Below are 22,712 nucleotides of genomic sequence, written 5' to 3'. Positions count from 1 at the left end.
CACTTGTGCCTTCTTACAATGAGACATAATGATACCAGACTCCTTGCTTCATAACTATATACGTTAACTTATCTTGCTTCATAAGTAGATTCACGAACTTATCTTTCTTCATAAGTAGATTCACGAACTTATCTTTCTTCATAAGTAGATTCACGAACTTATCTTTCTTCATAAGTAGATTCACGAACTTATCTTTCTTCATAAGTAGATTCACGAACTTATCTTTCTTCATAAGTAGATTCACGAACTTATCTTGCTTCACACAGTAAAAGTGGAAGCAGTTTTGTTGCTTCAGTCATAATGACACGAATCTGTTTCAGATACGACTCGCTCCCGGGACTGCGTCAGGGGATTCAGATGTCCGTCACACCAATTTACACACCTGACTGTACTACCCGTCCTCATAAACAAAGCCCATTCCATGCACCCGCCAAACCCAGACTGTTTATGAATGAAACACGCTTTACACACACGACTCACAACTGATGACTACTTGATGGACCGGCCTCCACACGTTGGGTCGGGGGGTGTGAGGTCGTGCATTATGGATAGGGTAGAAGGTTGGATTTTGTACGGAGTGGCAACTTAAGGGAACGGGCTGGCTGGCGTAAGAGCGGGTTGGACTCGAGTCAGGCGGAACACTCAAGGCGATGATTCGTCAAGCATTTAGCATACATTGACGAGCCCTGTACAACTTACATTAATCATGGCGGCTTTGTTAACAATTATTAAACAGTTTGCGAGCAAGGAAACCTCACAATATAAGTGTTGTTGTTGTTGTTATAAGCATCGTTGTGCTTCGGAGTGCCCAAACGTTTCAGTAAATGTTAACAAAGATATCATGATTGAGGTAAATGTTTGATGCATCCTGAGGAAATTAGGATTTTGTGTGTATATTCAGGTTGTTAAGTTTCGGATTGAGGTCTACTTTAATCTATTTTTTTTATTGATTGTGTTCTATTAAAATTAGAATTATGTAATACCTTGGTAAGTAGAATCAAGATGAGTTATTGCCTTGGTAAGTAGAGTTAAGATTATTAATACCTTAGTAAGTAAAGTTAATACTTTGTAAGTTGTCATGATGAGTTAATGGTTAGAGTAAGTTTGTCAGGCTGTATTTCTTATAATATATTGATGTAAACAAAAGAGCCAGGGATGCTGTGCTCTGAGACAGATCTTGACCTGAAGGTGTGTGCTTCAGACCACAACCATATTGACCTGAAGGTGTGTGCTTCAGACCACAACCATATTGACCTGAAGGTGTGTGCTTCAGACCACAACCATATTGACCTGAAGGTGTGTGCTTCTGACCACAGGAATATTGACCTGAAGGTGTGTGCTTCAGACCACAACAATATTGACCTGAAGGTGTGTGCTTCAGACCACAACAATATTGACCTGAAGGCGTGTGCTTCTGACCACAACAATATTGACCTGAAGGCGTGTGCTTCAGACCACAACAATATTGACCTGAAGGTGTGTGCTTCTGACCACAACAATATTGACCTGAAGGCGTGTGCTTCTGACCACAACAATATTGACCTGAAGGCGTGTGCTTCAGACCACAACAATATTGACCTGAAGGTGTGTGCTTCTGACCACAACAATATTGACCTGAAGGCGTGTGCTTCTGACCCCAACAATATTGACCTGAAGGCGTGTGCTTCTGACCACAACAATATTGACCTGAAGGCGTGTGCTTCAGACCACAACAATATTGACCTGAAGGTGTGTGCTTCTGACCACAACAATATTGACCTGAAGGCGTGTGCTTCTGACCACAACAATATTGACCTGAAGGCGTGTGCTTCTGACCACAACAATATTGACCTGAAGGCGTGTGCTTCAGACCACAACAATATTGACCTGAAGGTGTGTGCTTCTGACCACAACAATATTGACCTGAAGGTGTGTGCTTCTGACCACAACAATATTGACCTGAAGGCGTGTGCTTCTGACCACAACAATATTGACCTGAAGGCGTGTGCTTCAGACCACAACAATATTGACCTGAAGGCGTGTGCTTCAGACCACAACAATATTGACCTGAAGGTGTGTGCTTCTGACCACAACAATATTGACCTGAAGGCGTGTGCTTCTGACCACAACAATATTGACCTGAAGGCGTGTGCTTCTGACCACAACAATATTGACCTGAAGGTGTGTGCTTCTGACCACAACAATATTGACCTGAAGGCGTGTGCTTCTGACCACAACAATATTGACCTGAAGGCGTGTGCTTCAGACCACAACAATATTGACCTGAAGGCGTGTGCTTCTGACCACAACAATATTGACCTGAAGGCGTGTGCTTCTGACCACAACAATATTGACCTGAAGGCGTGTGCTTCAGACCACAACAATATTGACCTGAAGGTGTGTGCTTCTGACCACAACAATATTGACCTGAAGGCGTGTGCTTCTGACAACAATATTGACCTGAAGGCGTGTGCTTCTGACAACAATATTGACCTGAAGGCGTGTGCTTCTGACCACAACAATATTGACCTGAAGGCGTGTGCTTCAGACCACAACAATATTGACCTGAAGGTGTGTGCTTCTGACCACAACAATATTGACCTGAAGGCGTGTGCTTCAGACCACAACAATATTGACCTGAAGGTGTGTGCTTCTGACCACAACAATATTGACCTGAAGGCGTGTGCTTCAGACCACAACAATATTGACCTGAAGGTGTGTGCTTCAGACCACAACAATATTGACCTGAAGGTGTGTGCTTCAGACCACAACAATATTGACCTGAAGGTGTGTGCTTCTGACCACAACAATATTGACCTGAAGGCGTGTGCTTCAGACCACAACAATATTGACCTGAAGGTGTGTGCTTCTGACCACAACAATATTGACCTGAAGGCGTGTGCTTCTGACCACAACAATATTGACCTGAAGGCGTATACTTCTGACCACAACAATATTGACCTGAAGGCGTATACTTCTGACCACAACAATATTGACCTGAAGGCGTATACTTCTGACCACAACAATATTGACCTGAAGGTGTATACTTCTGACCACAACAATATTGACCTGAAGGTGTGTACTTCTGACCACAACAATATTGACCTGAAGGTGTATACTTCTGACCACAACAATATTGACCTGAAGGTGTGTACTTCTGACCACAACAATATTGACCTGAAGGCGTGTGCTTCTGACCACAACAATATTGACCTGAAGGCGTGTGCTTCTGACCACAGGAATATTGACCTGAAGGCGTGTGCTTCTGACCACAACAATATTGACCTGAAGGCGTGTGCTTCTGACCACAGGAATATTGACCTGAAGGCGTGTGCTTCTGACCACAGGAATATTGACCTGAAGGTGTGTGCTTCTGACCACAGGAATATTGACCTGAAGGTGTGTGCTTCTGACCACAGGAATATTGACCTGAAGGTGTGTGCTTCTGACCACAACAATATTGACCTGAAGGCGTGTGCTTCTGACCACAGGAATATTGACCTGAAGGTGTGTGCTTCAGACCACAACAATATTGACCTGAAGGTGTGTGCTTCAGACCACAACAATATTGACCTGAAGGCGTATACTTCTGACCACAACAATATTGACCTGAAGGCGTATACTTCTGACCACAACAATATTGACCTGAAGGCGTATACTTCTGACCAAAACAAAATATTGACCTGAAGGCGTATACTTCTGACCACAACAATATTGACCTGAAGGTGTATACTTCTGACCACAACAATATTGACCTGAAGGCGTATACTTCTGACCACAACAATATTGACCTGAAGGCGTGTGCTTCTGACCACAACAATATTGACCTGAAGGTGTATACTTCTGACCACAACAATATTGACCTGAAGGCGTATACTTCTGACCACAACAATATTGACCTGAAGGTGTATACTTCTGACCACAACAATATTGACCTGAAGGCGTATACTTCTGACCACAACAATATTGACCTGAAGGTGTATACTTCTGACCACAACAATATTGACCTGAAGGCGTATACTTCTGACCACAGGAATATTGACCTGAAGGCGTATTGACCACAACAATATTGACCTGAAGGCGTATACTTCTGACCACAACAATATTGACCTGAAGGCGTATACTTCTGACCACAACAATATTGACCTGAAGGTGTATACTTCTGACCACAACAATATTGACCTGAAGGCGTATTGACCACAACAATATTGACCTGAAGGCGTATACTTCTGACCACAACAATATTGACCTGAAGGCGTGTGCTTCTGACCACAACAATATTGACCTGAAGGCGTGTGCTTCAGACCACAACAATATTGACCTGAAGGTGTGTGCTTCTGACCACAACAATATTGACCTGAAGGCGTGTGCTTCTGACCACAACAATATTGACCTGAAGGCGTGTGCTTCTGACCACAACAATATTGACCTGAAGGCGTGTGCTTCAGACCACAACAATATTGACCTGAAGGTGTGTGCTTCTGACCACAACAATATTGACCTGAAGGCGTGTGCTTCTGACCACAACAATATTGACCTGAAGGCGTGTGCTTCTGACCACAACAATATTGACCTGAAGGCGTGTGCTTCAGACCACAACAATATTGACCTGAAGGTGTGTGCTTCTGACCACAACAATATTGACCTGAAGGCGTGTGCTTCAGACCACAACAATATTGACCTGAAGGCGTGTGCTTCAGACCACAACAATATTGACCTGAAGGCGTGTGCTTCAGACCACAACAATATTGACCTGAAGGTGTGTGCTTCTGACCACAACAATATTGACCTGAAGGCGTGTGCTTCAGACCACAACAATATTGACCTGAAGGCGTGTGCTTCTGACCACAACAATATTGACCTGAAGGCGTGTGCTTCTGACCACAACAATATTGACCTGAAGGTGTGTGCTTCTGACCACAACAATATTGACCTGAAGGCGTGTGCTTCTGACCACAACAATATTGACCTGAAGGCGTGTGCTTCAGACCACAACAATATTGACCTGAAGGCGTGTGCTTCTGACCACAACAATATTGACCTGAAGGCGTGTGCTTCTGACCACAACAATATTGACCTGAAGGCGTGTGCTTCAGACCACAACAATATTGACCTGAAGGTGTGTGCTTCTGACCACAACAATATTGACCTGAAGGCGTGTGCTTCTGACCACAACAATATTGACCTGAAGGCGTGTGCTTCTGACCACAACAATATTGACCTGAAGGCGTGTGCTTCAGACCACAACAATATTGACCTGAAGGTGTGTGCTTCTGACCACAACAATATTGACCTGAAGGCGTGTGCTTCAGACCACAACAATATTGACCTGAAGGTGTGTGCTTCAGACCACAACAATATTGACCTGAAGGTGTGTGCTTCAGACCACAACAATATTGACCTGAAGGTGTGTGCTTCTGACCACAACAATATTGACCTGAAGGCGTGTGCTTCAGACCACAACAATATTGACCTGAAGGTGTGTGCTTCTGACCACAACAATATTGACCTGAAGGCGTGTGCTTCTGACCACAACAATATTGACCTGAAAGCGTATACTTCTGACCACAACAATATTGACCTGAAGGCGTATACTTCTGACCACAACAATATTGACCTGAAGGCGTATACTTCTGACCACAACAATATTGACCTGAAGGTGTATACTTCTGACCACAACAATATTGACCTGAAGGTGTGTACTTCTGACCACAACAATATTGACCTGAAGGTGTATACTTCTGACCACAACAATATTGACCTGAAGGTGTGTACTTCTGACCACAACAATATTGACCTGAAGGCGTATACTTCTGACCACAACAATATTGACCTGAAGGCGTATACTTCTGACCACAACAATATTGACCTGAAGGTGTGTGCTTCAGACCACAACAATATTGACCTGAAGGCGTGTGCTTCTGACCACAACAATATTGACCTGAAGGCGTGTGCTTCTGACCACAACAATATTGACCTGAAGGCGTATACTTCTGACCACAACAATATTGACCTGAAGGCGTATACTTCTGACCACAACAATATTGACCTGAAGGCGTATACTTCTGACCACAACAATATTGACCTGAAGGTGTATACTTCTGACCACAACAATATTGACCTGAAGGTGTGTACTTCTGACCACAACAATATTGACCTGAAGGCGTGTGCTTCTGACCACAGGAATATTGACCTGAAGGCGTGTGCTTCTGACCACAACAATATTGACCTGAAGGCGTGTGCTTCTGACCACAGGAATATTGACCTGAAGGCGTGTGCTTCTGACCACAGGAATATTGACCTGAAGGTGTGTGCTTCTGACCACAGGAATATTGACCTGAAGGTGTGTGCTTCTGACCACAGGAATATTGACCTGAAGGTGTGTGCTTCTGACCACAACAATATTGACCTGAAGGCGTGTGCTTCTGACCACAGGAATATTGACCTGAAGGTGTGTGCTTCAGACCACAACAATATTGACCTGAAGGTGTGTGCTTCAGACCACAACAATATTGACCTGAAGGCGTATACTTCTGACCACAACAATATTGACCTGAAGGCGTATACTTCTGACCACAACAATATTGACCTGAAGGCGTATACTTCTGACCACAACAATATTGACCTGAAGGTGTATACTTCTGACCACAACAATATTGACCTGAAGGCGTATACTTCTGACCACAACAATATTGACCTGAAGGCGTGTGCTTCTGACCACAACAATATTGACCTGAAGGTGTATACTTCTGACCACAACAATATTGACCTGAAGGCGTATACTTCTGACCACAACAATATTGACCTGAAGGTGTATACTTCTGACCACAACAATATTGACCTGAAGGCGTATACTTCTGACCACAACAATATTGACCTGAAGGCGTATACTTCTGACCACAACAATATTGACCTGAAGGTGTATACTTCTGACCACAACAATATTGACCTGAAGGCGTATACTTCTGACCACAGGAATATTGACCTGAAGGCGTATTGACCACAACAATATTGACCTGAAGGCGTATACTTCTGACCACAACAATATTGACCTGAAGGCGTATACTTCTGACCACAACAATATTGACCTGAAGGTGTATACTTCTGACCACAACAATATTGACCTGAAGGCGTATTGACCACAACAATATTGACCTGAAGGCGTATACTTCTGTCCACAACAATATTGACCTGAAGGCGTATACTTCTGACCACAACAATATTGACCTGAAGGCGTATACTTCTGACCACAACAATATTGACCTGAAGGCGTATACTTCTGACCACAACAATATTGACCTGAAGGCGTATACTTCTGACCACAACAATATTGATCTGAAGGCATTTACTTCTGACCACAACAATATTGACCTGAAGGTGTATACTTCTGACCACAACAATATTGACCTGAAGGTGTGTACTTCTGACCACAACAATATTGACCTGAAGGTGTATACTTCTGACCACAACAATATTGACCTGAAGGTGTATACTTCTGACCACAACAATATTGACCTGAAGGTGTGTACTTCTGACCACAACAATATTGACCTGAAGGCGTGTGCTTCTGACCACAACAATATTGACCTGAAGGCGTGTGCTTCTGACCACAGGAATATTGACCTGAAGGCGTGTGCTTCTGACCACAACAATATTAACCTGAAGGCGTGTGCTTCTGACCACAGGAATATTGACCTGAAGGCGTATTGACCACAACAATATTGACCTGAAGGCGTATACTTCTGACCACAACAATATTGACCTGAAGGCGTATACTTCTGACCACAACAATATTGACCTGAAGGTGTATACTTCTGACCACAACAATATTGACCTGAAGGCGTATACTTCTGACCACAACAATATTGACCTGAAGGTGTATACTTCTGACCACAACAATATTGACCTGAAGGCGTATACTTCTGACCACAACAATATTGACCTGAAGGCGTATACTTCTGACCACAACAATATTGACCTGAAGGCGTATACTTCTGACCACAACAATATTGACCTGAAGGTGTATACTTCTGACCACAACAATATTGACCTGAAGGCGTATTGACCACAACAATATTGACCTGAAGGCGTATACTTCTGACCACAACAATATTGACCTGAAGGCGTATACTTCTGACCACAACAATATTGACCTGAAGGCGTATACTTCTGACCACAACAATATTGACCTGAAGGCGTATACTTCTGACCACAACAATATTGACCTGAAGGCGTATACTTCTGACCACAACAATATTGACCTGAAGGCGTATACTTCTGACCACAACAATATTGACCTGAAGGTGTATACTTCTGACCACAACAATATTGACCTGAAGGCGTATACTTCTGACCACAACAATATTGACCTGAAGGCGTATACTTCTGACCACAACAATATTGACCTGAAGGTGTATACTTCTGACCACAACAATATTGACCTGAAGGCGTATTGACCACAACAATATTGACCTGAAGGCGTATACTTCTGACCACAACAATATTGACCTGAAGGCGTATACTTCTGACCACAACAATATTGACCTGAAGGCGTATACTTCTGACCACAACAATATTGACCTGAAGGCGTATACTTCTGACCACAACAATATTGACCTGAAGGCGTATACTTCTGACCACAACAATATTGACCTGAAGGTGTATACTTCTGACCACAACAATATTGACCTGAAGGCGTATACTTCTGACCACAACAATATTGACCTGAAGGCGTATACTTCTGACCACAACAATATTGACCTGAAGGTGTATACTTCTGACCACAACAATATTGACCTGAAGGCGTATACTTCTGACCACAGGAATATTGACCTGAAGGCGTATTGACCACAACAATATTGACCTGAAGGCGTATACTTCTGACCACAACAATATTGACCTGAAGGCGTATACTTCTGACCACAACAATATTGACCTGAAGGTGTATACTTCTGACCACAACAATATTGACCTGAAGGCGTATTGACCACAACAATATTGACCTGAAGGCGTATACTTCTGACCACAACAATATTGACCTGAAGGCGTATACTTCTGACCACAACAATATTGACCTGAAGGCGTATACTTCTGACCACAACAATATTGACCTGAAGGCGTATACTTCTGACCACAACAATATTGATCTGAAGGCATATACTTCTGACCACAACAATATTGACCTGAAGGTGTACACTTCTGACCACAACAATATTGACCTGAAGGTGTATACTTCTGACCACAACAATATTGACCTGAAGGTGTATACTTCTGACCACAACAATATTGACCTGAAGGTGTATACTTCTGACCACAACAATATTGACCTGAAGGTGTGTACTTCTGACCACAACAATATTGACCTGAAGGCGTGTGCTTCTGACCACAACAATATTGACCTGAAGGCGTGTGCTTCTGACCACAGGAATATTGACCTGAAGGCGTGTGCTTCTGACCACAACAATATTGACCTGAAGGCGTGTGCTTCTGACCACAGGAATATTGACCTGAAGGCGTATTGACCACAACAATATTGACCTGAAGGCGTATACTTCTGACCACAACAATATTGACCTGAAGGCGTATACTTCTGACCACAACAATATTGACCTGAAGGTGTATACTTCTGACCACAACAATATTGACCTGAAGGCGTATACTTCTGACCACAACAATATTGACCTGAAGGTGTATACTTCTGACCACAACAATATTGACCTGAAGGCGTATACTTCTGACCACAACAATATTGACCTGAAGGCGTATACTTCTGACCACAACAATATTGACCTGAAGGTGTATACTTCTGACCACAACAATATTGACCTGAAGGCGTATACTTCTGACCACAGGAATATTGACCTGAAGGCGTATTGACCACAACAATATTGACCTGAAGGCGTATACTTCTGACCACAACAATATTGACCTGAAGGCGTATACTTCTGACCACAACAATATTGACCTGAAGGTGTATACTTCTGACCACAACAATATTGACCTGAAGGCGTATTGACCACAACAATATTGACCTGAAGGCGTATACTTCTGACCACAACAATATTGACCTGAAGGCGTATACTTCTGACCACAACAATATTGACCTGAAGGCGTATACTTCTGACCACAACAATATTGACCTGAAGGCGTATACTTCTGACCACAACAATATTGACCTGAAGGCGTATACTTCTGACCACAACAATATTGATCTGAAGGCATATACTTCTGACCACAACAATATTGACCTGAAGGTGTATACTTCTGACCACAACAATATTGACCTGAAGGTGTGTACTTCTGACCACAACAATATTGACCTGAAGGTGTATACTTCTGACCACAACAATATTGACCTGAAGGTGTATACTTCTGACCACAACAATATTGACCTGAAGGTGTGTACTTCTGACCACAACAATATTGACCTGAAGGCGTGTGCTTCTGACCACAACAATATTGACCTGAAGGCGTGTGCTTCTGACCACAGGAATATTGACCTGAAGGCGTGTGCTTCTGACCACAACAATATTGACCTGAAGGCGTGTGCTTCTGACCACAGGAATATTGACCTGAAGGCGTATTGACCACAACAATATTGACCTGAAGGCGTATACTTCTGACCACAACAATATTGACCTGAAGGCGTATACTTCTGACCACAACAATATTGACCTGAAGGTGTATACTTCTGACCACAACAATATTGACCTGAAGGCGTATACTTCTGACCACAACAATATTGACCTGAAGGTGTATACTTCTGACCACAACAATATTGACCTGAAGGCGTATACTTCTGACCACAACAATATTGACCTGAAGGCGTATACTTCTGACCACAACAATATTGACCTGAAGGTGTATACTTCTGACCACAACAATATTGACCTGAAGGCGTATACTTCTGACCACAGGAATATTGACCTGAAGGCGTATTGACCACAACAATATTGACCTGAAGGCGTATAATTCTGACCACAACAATATTGACCTGAAGGCGTATACTTCTGACCACAACAATATTGACCTGAAGGTGTATACTTCTGACCACAACAATATTGACCTGAAGGCGTATTGACCACAACAATATTGACCTGAAGGCGTATACTTCTGACCACAACAATATTGACCTGAAGGCGTATACTTCTGACCACAACAATATTGACCTGAAGGCGTATACTTCTGACCACAACAATATTGACCTGAAGGCGTATACTTCTGACCACAACAATATTGACCTGAAGGCGTATACTTCTGACCACAACAATATTGATCTGAAGGCATATACTTCTGACCACAACAATATTGACCTGAAGGTGTATACTTCTGACCACAACAATATTGACCTGAAGGTGTGTACTTCTGACCACAACAATATTGACCTGAAGGTGTATACTTCTGACCACAACAATATTGACCTGAAGGTGTATACTTCTGACCACAACAATATTGACCTGAAGGTGTGTACTTCTGACCACAACAATATTGACCTGAAGGCGTGTGCTTCTGACCACAACAATATTGACCTGAAGGCGTGTGCTTCTGACCACAGGAATATTGACCTGAAGGCGTGTGCTTCTGACCACAACAATATTGACCTGAAGGCGTGTGCTTCTGACCACAGGAATATTGACCTGAAGGCGTATTGACCACAACAATATTGACCTGAAGGTGTATACTTCTGACCACAACAATATTGACCTGAAGGCGTATACTTCTGACCACAACAATATTGACCTGAAGGTGTATACTTCTGACCACAACAATATTGACCTGAAGGCGTATTGACCACAACAATATTGACCTGAAGGTGTATACTTGTGACCACAACAATTTAGGAACACCAGGACTAACCAATGTTAAAATAGAGGACGTCGTAGAAGGTTTTAAAGTAACAGCATGTAACTGTGACGGGGGTCAAACCCCAAATGTATAAATATTTTAGAAAACTTTCTGGTACGTGAGCTTCACTGAAATGTTGCGATGATGATCAGGTCATCACATTATGGTGGCACTGTTCTCCCGCGGCACAGCATCATGCAGTACTCACCTAGTTGTGCTTACCGGGGGTTGAGCTCTGACGCTTTGGTTCCGACTCTTAACTGTCAATCAACTGGTGTGTATCAACAATCAACGGTGTAAAGTTGATGTTGTCAGGTGGGTATCATGGCCAACTATACCGCTATAATTGCCTCTAATGGTGCTCCAGCAGTGTTTCAGAAACATGAAACACATCGTATTGCATCGTTTCATCTCCGGCAGTGTTTCATCGTTTCATCGTAATATTTCGGAGAGAAATATTCAGCATTGTACAACGGTACTATATACAGGACAGGTGAGATTGAAACTGATCTAACTACAGTTGTATGTGACAAATTCCAACAACGTAGAGAAGGAGGGGGACCTGCTGCTTGGGTAACAGCTTCTCCTCCATACTGACCTACCTAGGCTTTGCGTCCAGGCTAGGCACGCCAGCCTCGACCAGCAGAGCGCAACTCCATAGTCTCCCGAGACTGCAGGATGCCTACTCTGTGACACCTGTGTACATCCTGCCTTTAATATTAAACACTTATACACACTAACACCTGTAATAGCTAAGGAAGCTAGACAAAAGATATGAAATACAATAGGGAGATATAACAATGGCTTTTAAATGAACAAATCCACAAGGGCCGTGACGAGGATTCGAATTCCATAATTCGAGGATTCGCTACCATGTCGTAGCTCAGTCGATTGAGGCAGCGTCTGGGATGCTCTCAGACGTAGGTTCGAATCCTCGTCACGGCCCTTGTGGATTTGTTCATTTGATGCATCACGCTATTGTGATTTCTGTGTGTAATGGCTTTTAATATAAACACTGACACCCTTGAACGTGGACCACGGGAACTGCGTGTCTCCCAGTCTCCCTCTCCCACGGTACATCGCCACCTGTAAACACCTCAGTACCGCCTCCCATTCCTCCCAGAAAACCTTTTATAGCTTCTGTGTCGTCTGATAACTTTACATAACTATTAAATACACAATTAAGCAAAGTGTTTGATTATATATATTCTTAGACTTTCTATCTGCCGAAGTAGACACGTCTGAGTTTCAATGTATATACATCCTGGTTACCCAATGTATATACTTCCTGGTTACCCAATGTATATACATCCTGGTTACCCAATGTATATACATCCTGGTTACCCAATGTATATACTTCCTGGTTACCCAATGTATATACTTCCTGGTTACCCAATGTATATACTTCCTGGTTACCCAATGTATATACATCCTGGTTACCCAATGTATATACATCCTGGTTACCCAATGTATATACATCCTGGTTACCCAATGTATATACTTCCTGGTTACCAATAATGCCTTGTTGTTTGGGGGTGGCGGAAACTATACAGAACTATGACTCACAGCGCTGTTCTCTCTATGTTTCTTCTGAACCTTTTCGTAAAGTTAAATACACCAAACTGTTTAGAGAACTGCTTAGTAGAAAAGTATATCCTGTCATCGCTAGATATTTATATATTTCTTATTAATCATGTCAATTACCTGTGAAATGAAGTAATGTCCTCTCTGAAAATGTCTGCCTGAATATGGGGTCAAGCAAAGTGCTGTTTTTGGTTCTATATTATTTGCCGTTTTGCCCCTTTGTTTAAAGAGTTAAGAGCCAGGCAAGTTAAGAGCTTGTTAAGTTAAGCTTGTTGAGTTAAGAGTTAAGAGCTAAGGCAAATGTTTTCCCTGTTAGGCTGATGATCTAGTTCTACTCCCAACCGTCGAACAGTTCACGGAAAACGATAAAAAAGTATGTGAAAGATAGAGAGCAGAATACACCCTTACGTTTAATCCGACTCCAACTTAATCCAATCAACTATAATACGAATCCGACTTTAATCCGACTTAATCCTAATCAAATGCGCTTTGGTTGCTTTTATAATTCACAGGACACGTTTCAGCTAGTTCCCAAACCTAAAATTACTAGGCAGAGTAATTTCAGAATACCAAAGATTTTGAAAAGCATCTGGGGTCTATTATATCCTCAAAGGGGACCACTTGAATGGTTTTGCCCAAAACGCATTGCGTAATAGTGGCTTTAGGCATTGTATGTACTAGCTCTATCTATATATCAATCCATTAATGTAACATCACTTGTATGTATGTACCTTACCTGAATAAACATATTTATTTATTTATTTATTTACTTGTAAAGTTTTCTGATGCTCTTAGAGACCTGAAAGTCAGAATAAATGTTATCGCGAATAAACTGTCAACTTTCCCAGATAAATGCACAATCGTTTATGAAAAATGCTTTTGAATGGTTGATATTAACTTACCGGTCCCTATTAACTTAGCCAGCTAAGTTTTGCAACTTGTTAGTCCAGTGTCAATGTATATTCAATTGTAAACTGTAAACTTTCATATAATGTATAATAGTTTATAAAATATCGAGGTTTAAGTTAAATCTTTATCTACCATCTCTGTTCTTGCTTACTGTGGATTTTCTTTATCCCTAGAAGACATTTTAATATCTCTCAGAGAGTGTCTAACTTAATATCTCTCAGAGAGTGTCTAACTTAATATCTCTCAGAGAGTGTCTAACTTAATATCTCTCAGAGAGTGTCTAACTTAATATCTCTCAGAGAGTGTCTAACTTAATATCTCTCAGAGAGTGTCTAACTTAATATCTCTCAGAGAGTGTCTAACTTAATATCTCTCAGAGAGTGTGACAGTCTTAGCACTTCCTATTAACACCAGTCTCCTTGCGTCACGCAGCCATAATAACACCAATTTTGCGTCACGCAGCTATAATAACACCAATTTTGCGTCACGCAGCTATAATAACACCAATCTTGCGTCACGCAGCTATAATAACACCAATCTTGCGTCACGCAGCTATAATAACACCAATCTTGCGTCACGCAGCTATAATAACACCAATCTTGCGTCACGCAGCTATAATAACACGTACCTTAGGTAAGAATGACACTCAGGAGGGGGGGGGGGGGTGTTCCTCGTCTCATTTATTTGATGCTTAATAACAACATAGAAGTGATAGGTATATATATATATATTATATCTATGTACAGTTACTCTTTACACACTATATATACCTGTGGTGAGATGACGGAGGCAAGGAATACACACTCTGGCTACTGTGATCGTACTCTGTCACCCCCAGAGGGGGGGGGAAGGGGGTCAAAATAACCAGGATCACCGTATTTCTGGCTATAGTGATGCGTACACTGTAACGTGGTCAGTGGTCACTGTAACGTGGTCATTAAGTAGTGAGCTAGTAGTGTAAGTCATGAGAGGTGCTGAGCTTACAGACTCAGGGCTGACCACGCCCTCAGGTCCTACACGGGACCACCATGACACATGACACAACCTCAGGTCTCACACGAGACCACCATGACACATGACACACCCTCAGGTCTTACACAGGACCACCATGACACATGACACGTCTAAGGCGACACCTGCCTCGAAAGTGAGTACATTCCTTGGGGGTAAGATATTCCTTAGATAAGAGATCCATTCCTCTATTCCGAGTCAATTCTGAGATCGATTCCTTCTGACGGAGTGGCTACCGGAGGTGACTGAAGAGGACCGGAAGGCCTTCCTCTCCTCACCAGACGGGCGCGGCGATGAGCTAGTACTATTCAAGAACAACGTGAAGAGATTACAAGTAAAGCTATATGAATAACAGTGGTGGGGAAGGAGGTGTAGTACCCCCCAAACCTTGGCACAATATATACGCCACTAACTACCACCATTCTTGGTTTGCCATCTGTCGATACAAGTGGCATTCTCGGGGCGTAAAGTAGACGTTGTAATGTAGGTCTGTATAGTGATGACCTAGTGGCATTTGTCCCATGAAACGTAGGGGAGCGTCCATGGGGGGGGGGGGGACACCTGTCGGTATCCGCTATAGTTGACTGTGGCAGATCAACAATGTGGACAGCACGAAAGGGCGAGGGAGTCTCTTGAAAAGTGTGGCTATGTACAGAGCTCACAGTTGGCACGCGCATATGAGGGCAGAGGTGAGACTGTACCTGTAGCAGGATGACACGTGTACTGCACCTGTGGTAGATGGTTAAGTGTATTAGGTATGGGTATGAGGGTGTAGTATGCAGCCGGGTATTAGGGGGGTATTAGGGCCTGCTATTAGGGTTATGATGCCTGGTAATAGTGTGCATTAGGCATGCATAGACAAGTGTCTCTGCCAGATATAGAGTCAGGCGTGTAGGTGGTTATGTATTAAGATACGTAGTCATATATGTAGACACGCGTATCTGCAGGATACGGAGTCAGGTATGTTCAGAATGCATGTATTGAGTCAGGTGTGTATGTAAATACAGAGTCAGGTATATAAGGCATGCTACAGGTACAGTCCACATGTGGTACAGAACACGCCCTCCAAGACATCAGACTTAATGACGAAACATATGACTCCACCTATGAAAATGGCGGCGTCACACTAACTGTATATAACCTGTTCAAAAATTCTGTGTTACAATATCTATATTCTGATTAAAATGCTATGTTACAGGAGCCATATAGTCAGAGGCAGACATATACTGGAGACTCGTTAAAACTATTTGAAGACCAAAGCAGCTAGGAAATACAGATGTGTTTCAAATGATACAGGGCCTGGTATGATGATACAGGGCCTGGTATGATGATACATAGCTTAGTATCATGATACATGACTGGCATGGCGATACAAGACCTGGCATGATGATACATGGCCTGCTATGATGATGTAATATGCCTGGTATAATAATACATAACCAGATATAATGAAACGTGGCCAGATATAATGAAACATGGACCAGATATAAGGATGCGTGGACTGGTATGATGATACACGACCTGGTATCATTATACAGGGCCTGGTATGATGATACATGGCCAGCTATAATGATATAGCGATGATGCATGACTTGGTACAAACGCTAGCAGAGCACAGACTCGCGGCTACGGCCACCAAATCACACACTCAAATAACTCTAAATAGTCAACATGGTTTAAAAAGCATATAGTGGTTAAAAAAAAACAGCTCTTGCGGTGACTCCAGCTTAGGAACAAAAACCAAAGGTCAACATCCTTTATAACCTGATTGTCACAGTGTGGTGAACACTGTCGCTGCCGCCGCCGGTGTGTGTGTGTAGGGACTCAGACACGGGGCCGACTTGTGGGCTTCTCTGACGAGTTAAAAGTGATGAGTGTTCCTTGCAACAGGTGATGATTACAGCGGCGACACGGGGAGCCCGGAGACACATGCAAGGGGCTGGTCTGGTCGAGTTTTGGCGGAAGGACGTCCGAGGGGCGGGTGGAAAGGGTCTGATCGAGGACGCGACTATCATAGTCCCCCCGCCGCCGCTGCCGCGAAGTTGAGAAGCGCCGCGCAGATGACGAAGAACAGGTCGTGTCCTCGTCCTCGTCGTCCCGCCGCTGGCGTCGTCGCCCCAGAGTCGTAGCTGAAGGAATGGTCGTATGAAGACCCCTTGTCAGTCCCACCGGGCGAGTCCTTCGAGTGGCTGTCTAGAGGAACAAACAGAGAGAGAGACGATATTAACTGTCAGGAAGCGGGTTTTAGATTTCATAGTTGATGAATGTGTGTAAACTTATTTACATATTTATATAAACACTTCCAAGGCTTCTCTGTTGCCTACATTACACATTAACACCATAAATTAAAAGATAAATACAAATCAAAATACGATGAATTAACACCAAATTTGCAAATAAAAAAATAACTAAAACACACACACACCACACACACACACACACACACACACACACACACACACACACACACACACACACACACACACACACACACACACACACCTCAGTTTAGAAAACCAGTGGTAGAAATTGATATGGGTGTTTCATTAGCAGTGACAAAGAGAATACTTAAATATCTAATGAATATCTCACCGACCTAACAAATTCACAAAGACCTGAAGGTTGTAGCATTAAGCATTACGATAAATACCGTGAGGAGACATTCACATATGGGACTAATAGAGCAAGAACTCGGCAATGTGATGTTATAGTGGCCAGAATACGCCTGGGATATAGACGTATCTGGGAGCCGGCCGGTCGAGCGGACAGCACACTGTACACGTGATCCTGTGGTCCCGGGTTCGATCCCAGGCGCCGGCGAGAAACGATGGGCAGAGTTTCTTTCACCCTATGCCCCTGTTACCTAGCAGTAAATAGGTACCTGGGAGTTAGCCAGCTGTCACGGGCTGCTGCCTGGGGGGTGAAGGCCTGGTCGAGGACCGGGCCGCGGGGACACTAAAGCCCCGAAATCAACTCAAGATAACCAACTCAAGAAAGAAGAAGCTCTCTCACACCCCAATTGTCGAGTACACAATGTGTTAACTTTGTGAAAGAGAAAACATGCACTCCCTTGAACATTATATTGTAACATGTCCCATATTGACTGACTTTCGCCCTCCTGGGCTGAGATATAATGAACTCTGTAAATACTATGTCAATACTGGAACACTTGATGATATATTGGACTTGTACCCAAGATGGACTATGTAATGAATCAGTTATACAATGAATATGATGTAACTATAACCTGAGCTTTTAAAGCATCTTAATTAATCACCTTCAGTGGTTAAGTGCTTAATAACACACTAATTTCTATAGGAGATATCTTACCCTGTCAAAGTAGGAGAGACATAAATGTATGTGAATATTATATATATATTCACAGGAAACTCTTCTCCTGTGAGGGATTCGAACCATGAAAAGCCAGGTGCCTGACACATCATTGACATGACCAGTACTGTACTGGTCATGACCACTGCATTGTGTGGTGCAGTGGTCTAGAGTACTCGTCATGTCAGTGGTGTGTCATGCACCTGGCTTTCCATGGTTCGAATCCCTCACAGGAGAAGAGTTTCTTGTGTTATCTACTGTTTACGTGTGTGTGTGTGTGTGTGTGTGTGTGTGTGTGTGTGTGTGTGTGTGTGTGTGTGTGTGTGTGTGTGTGTGTGTGTGTGTGTGTGTGTATATATATATATATATATATATATATATATATATATATATATATATATATATATATATATATGTCGTACCTAGTAGCCAGAACGCACTTCTCAGCCTACTATGCAAGGCCCGATTTGCCTAATAAGCCAAGTTTTCCTGAATAAATATATTTTCTCTAATTTTTTTCTTATGAAATGATAAAGCTACCCATTTCATTATTTATGAGGTCAATTTTTTTTATTGGAGTTAAAATTAATGCAGATATATGACCGAACCTAACCAACCCTACCTAACCTAACCTAACCTATCTTTATAGGTTAGGTTAGGTTAGGTAGCCGAAAATGTTAGGTTAGGTTAGGTAGGTTAGGTTGTCGAAAAACTATTAATTCATGAAAACTTGGCTTATTAGGCAAATCGGGCCTTGCATAGTAGGCTGAGAAGTGCGTTCTGGCTACTAGGTACGACATATATATTATATAATGTATGTGTGTATACAGGATATGTGAAAGCGGGTCAGAATTGCATTTCACCTTTGTAAACGCACATTAATGACACTGTAAAAAGACACCTCGAACACTGTTTATGTAGGACAGACGTGAATCTGCGTATTTATGTATTTATGTATGTAGGTTAGATTAGCGTTTTAAAAGCACTACAGTCACCTGTGGTTGATTGTTCAATTAATCACTGAACTATATGTTTAACAGATCTCTAACCCTGTCCATGGAAGACTGAACAAAATGTATATATGCTGATTAGCATTGTAAATGTGTGGCCACGTCTGTGGTAGAAAATAATAATAATGATAAAGACAAAGTGAATGGTGAGACCTCAGACTAGCGTGAAGTCACCAGCGGAGTCCTGCAGGGTTCTGCACTGGGACCTATTCTGTTTCTGATATGCGTGAATGATCTCTCAGAAGGTATAGACTCATTCCCCTCAATGTTTGCTGATGATGCTAAAATTATAAGAATGATTAAGAAAGAGGAGGACAGCAAGAGGCTACAGGATGACCTGGACAGACTGAAGGAATGATCCAACAAATAGCTACTAGAGTTTAACTCGAGCAAGTGAAAAGTGATGAAGATAGGCTTAAGGAGCAGGAGGCCAAACACAAGGTACCAGCTGGGAGAAGAAATTCTTCAGGAGTCAGGACGAGAGAAAGATCTGGGGGTTGATATCACACCAGACCTGTTCCCTGAACGTCACATCAAAATGACAACATCAGCGGCGTATGTAAGGCTGGCGAACATAAGAACTGCCTTCAGAAACTTGTATAAGGAATCATTCAGAACCTTGTATACCACATATGTCAGACCAATACTGGAATATGCGGCTCCAGCGTGGCGTCCTCATCTAGTCAAACACAAAACGAAGTCAGAAAAGGTTCAGCGGTTCACTAAGCTAGTCCCCAAGTTGAGAGGAATGAGTTATGAGGAAAGATTACTGGAACTGAACCTCACGATACTGAAAGACAGAGGAGTTAGGGGAGATACGATTACTACCTACAAAATTCTCAGAGGAATTGACAGGGTAGATAAAGATAAATTGTTTAACACGGGTGGTATGCGAACAAGGAAACACAGGTGGAAACTGAGTACTCCAATGAGCGACAGGATCGTTAGAAAAAACTTTTCAGTGTCAAGAGTAGTTAACAGGTGGAATGAATCAGGCAGTAATGTGGTGGAGGCTGACTCCATACACAGTTTCAAATGTAGATATGATAGAGCCCAGTAGGCTCAGGAATCTGTACACCAGTTGATTGACAGTTAAGAGGCGGGACCAAAGAGCCAAAGCTCGACCCCCATAAGCACAACTAGGTAAGTGCACACACACACATCCCTCCCTCTCTCTCTCTCTCTCTCTCTCTCTCTCTCTCTCTCTCTCTCTCTCTCTCTCTCTCTCTCTCTCTCTCTCTCTCTCTCTCTCTCGCACACACCTACATACTTACAGTCTTTTTCTCTGAAGACAACGTCCACCTCGGAATACACTTCGTTCACCGCCTCGCCCGTCCGCCACGAGTTCGGGCCTGGGAGAGACAACGGCTAATGACGCACTTGGTAACACTGAGGGAGCTTGGTGTGGGGGAAGAGAGAGGACTTGGTAACACTGTGGGGGTCTCTAGCAGACGGGAACAAAGAGATGTGGAATAGAACAGGAAGCGAGAGAGGGAAAAGAGGAGATAAATGAGTGATAAAAGAGGCTGAGAATAAGTGTACCAGGAGAGAAAGATAGAGATTGATGGAAGAAATAATGGGAGGAAGTATGGAGAAGTGAGAGTGAAAGAGATGTTGTCACTCATAAACTAGGATAAGTCACAGCAGTAGCTTTCACTAGTACGGTAAAGCCAATACTACAACAACAAGAGATCAAAGTAATCACTCGACCACAGCTACAGGAACCACAGCAGTGACCACCATTGGAGGAGGTGAGGGAGGGAAGGAGGAAGGGTGTGAGGGAGGGAGGGAGGGGTGAGGGAGAGAAATAGAGGAATGGACCAAACTACAAGACCTACAAAAATTGTCTCAACCACAGCAAAGTCCCTCTATCATCCATTGATCGAAACTCAGTGCACGAATCCCTTCCTCTCTCTCTCTCATACTAACACACTTCCCTCCATCCTTCCTTCCTTCCTCACCAGTCCTCCCCCCTCGTCCTCCTCACTATCACCACCTCCCTCATCATCCCACCCTCACCATCACCACAACACAACCTTTTGTTTTTGTATCTCCCACAGCTCAATTATCAAGTCTTCCTCACACCCTCCCTCACACCCTCCCTCACACCCTCCCTCACACACCCTCCCTCACACACCCTCCCTCACACACCCTCCCTCACACCCTCCCGTAAGCAGTAAGTGGGGGATCAACAACACAGGATCCAAGTCTAAGTGATGAGCTGCGATTCCCATGAAAAATTCTCTGTCGCGTCTGTTTTTCCCTCCCCTAAAAAAGGCCGTACATAGGGTCGGTCTGATCACGGGTGGAGAGGAGGAGGAGGAGGAGCAGCAGCAGTAGAGGAGTATTAGGAAGAGAAGGGAAGGGAATGTTCAGGGGAAAGCGTCAAGTCATTACACCTATATAGCACTTGGAAGGGGTCAGGATAAGGAACTTAGGATGGAACGGGGAAAGGATATGGTGCCCAAACACTTGGACGGTCGGGGATTGAACGTCAACCTGAACGTATGAAGAAGAGAAACAGGAAGAGGAGAGGAAAAACAGGTTATGGAACCAATAAAAAGAAAACGGCAGAGGTGGAAATAGGAAAACAGAAACAAGAGAGTAAGAAACAGAGGAACAAAAGCGTTAAAAAAAAAATGAAATAGGTACTGAAATAGAAGATAAAAATATAAAGTAATTATGAAGAGAATGTGTGTGTGTGTGTGTGTGTGTGTGTGTGTGTGTGTGTGTGTGTGTGTGTGTGTGTGAGACAGAGAGAGAGAGAGAGAGAGAGAGACAGAGAGAGAGAGAGACAGAGAGAGAGAGAGAGAGAGAGAGAGAGAGAGAGACAGAGAGAGAGAGAGAGAGAGAGAGAGAGAGAGAGAGAGAGAGAGACAGAGACAGAGAGAGAAGGGAGAGAGAGAGAGAGAGAGAGAGAGAGAGAGAGAGAGAGAGAGAGAGAGAGAGAGAGAGAGAGAGAGAGACAGAGACAGAGACAGAGAGAGAAGGGAGAGAGAGAGAAGGGAGAGGGGGGGGGGGAGCTATAGTTCACCGAGCCGCCTT

At 43.2% G+C, this 22,712-nt stretch overlaps 2 protein-coding genes across 4 annotated transcripts in view; one reads left to right on the top strand and one right to left on the bottom strand.

Annotated features, from left to right (window-relative positions):
• The first annotated feature begins 1,155 nt into the window (after positions 1-1,155).
• LOC138372987 (uncharacterized) lies at positions 1,156-11,630 on the top strand. The gene is made up of 10 exons (XM_069339030.1): positions 1,156-2,052; positions 2,197-2,838; positions 3,163-3,522; positions 4,235-4,850; positions 4,968-5,458; positions 6,107-6,466; positions 7,249-7,392; positions 10,125-10,268; positions 11,190-11,333; positions 11,478-11,630. The coding sequence occupies exons 1-10, from the start codon at positions 1,156-1,158 to the stop codon at positions 11,628-11,630; spliced, it is 3,951 nt and encodes a 1,316-aa protein (XP_069195131.1).
• Positions 11,631-14,970: 3,340 nt separating this feature from the next.
• Positions 14,971-22,712, bottom strand: part of LOC123757847 (lachesin) — a 58,739-nt gene continuing 50,997 nt past the window's right edge. For 2 of the 3 annotated variants that reach the window (XM_069338642.1, XM_069338643.1), the window contains exons 7-8: positions 20,942-21,019; positions 14,971-17,520 (exon numbers count right to left, since the gene is read on the bottom strand). In XM_069338642.1, the coding sequence (XP_069194743.1) occupies positions 17,339-17,520; positions 20,942-21,019 (260 nt within the window). In that variant the 3' untranslated portion in view covers positions 14,971-17,338. The remainder of the gene's footprint in view (positions 17,521-20,941; positions 21,020-22,712) is intronic. The other variant, XM_069338644.1, reaches the window with a different exon arrangement.

The sequence above is a fragment of the Procambarus clarkii genome, chromosome 40 (assembly GCF_040958095.1).
Source record: "Procambarus clarkii isolate CNS0578487 chromosome 40, FALCON_Pclarkii_2.0, whole genome shotgun sequence".
NCBI classification, from domain to species: Eukaryota; Metazoa; Arthropoda; class Malacostraca; order Decapoda; family Cambaridae; genus Procambarus; species Procambarus clarkii.
Note: the sequence above shows the minus strand (reverse complement) of the source record. Positions and strands in the feature narration are given on the sequence as shown.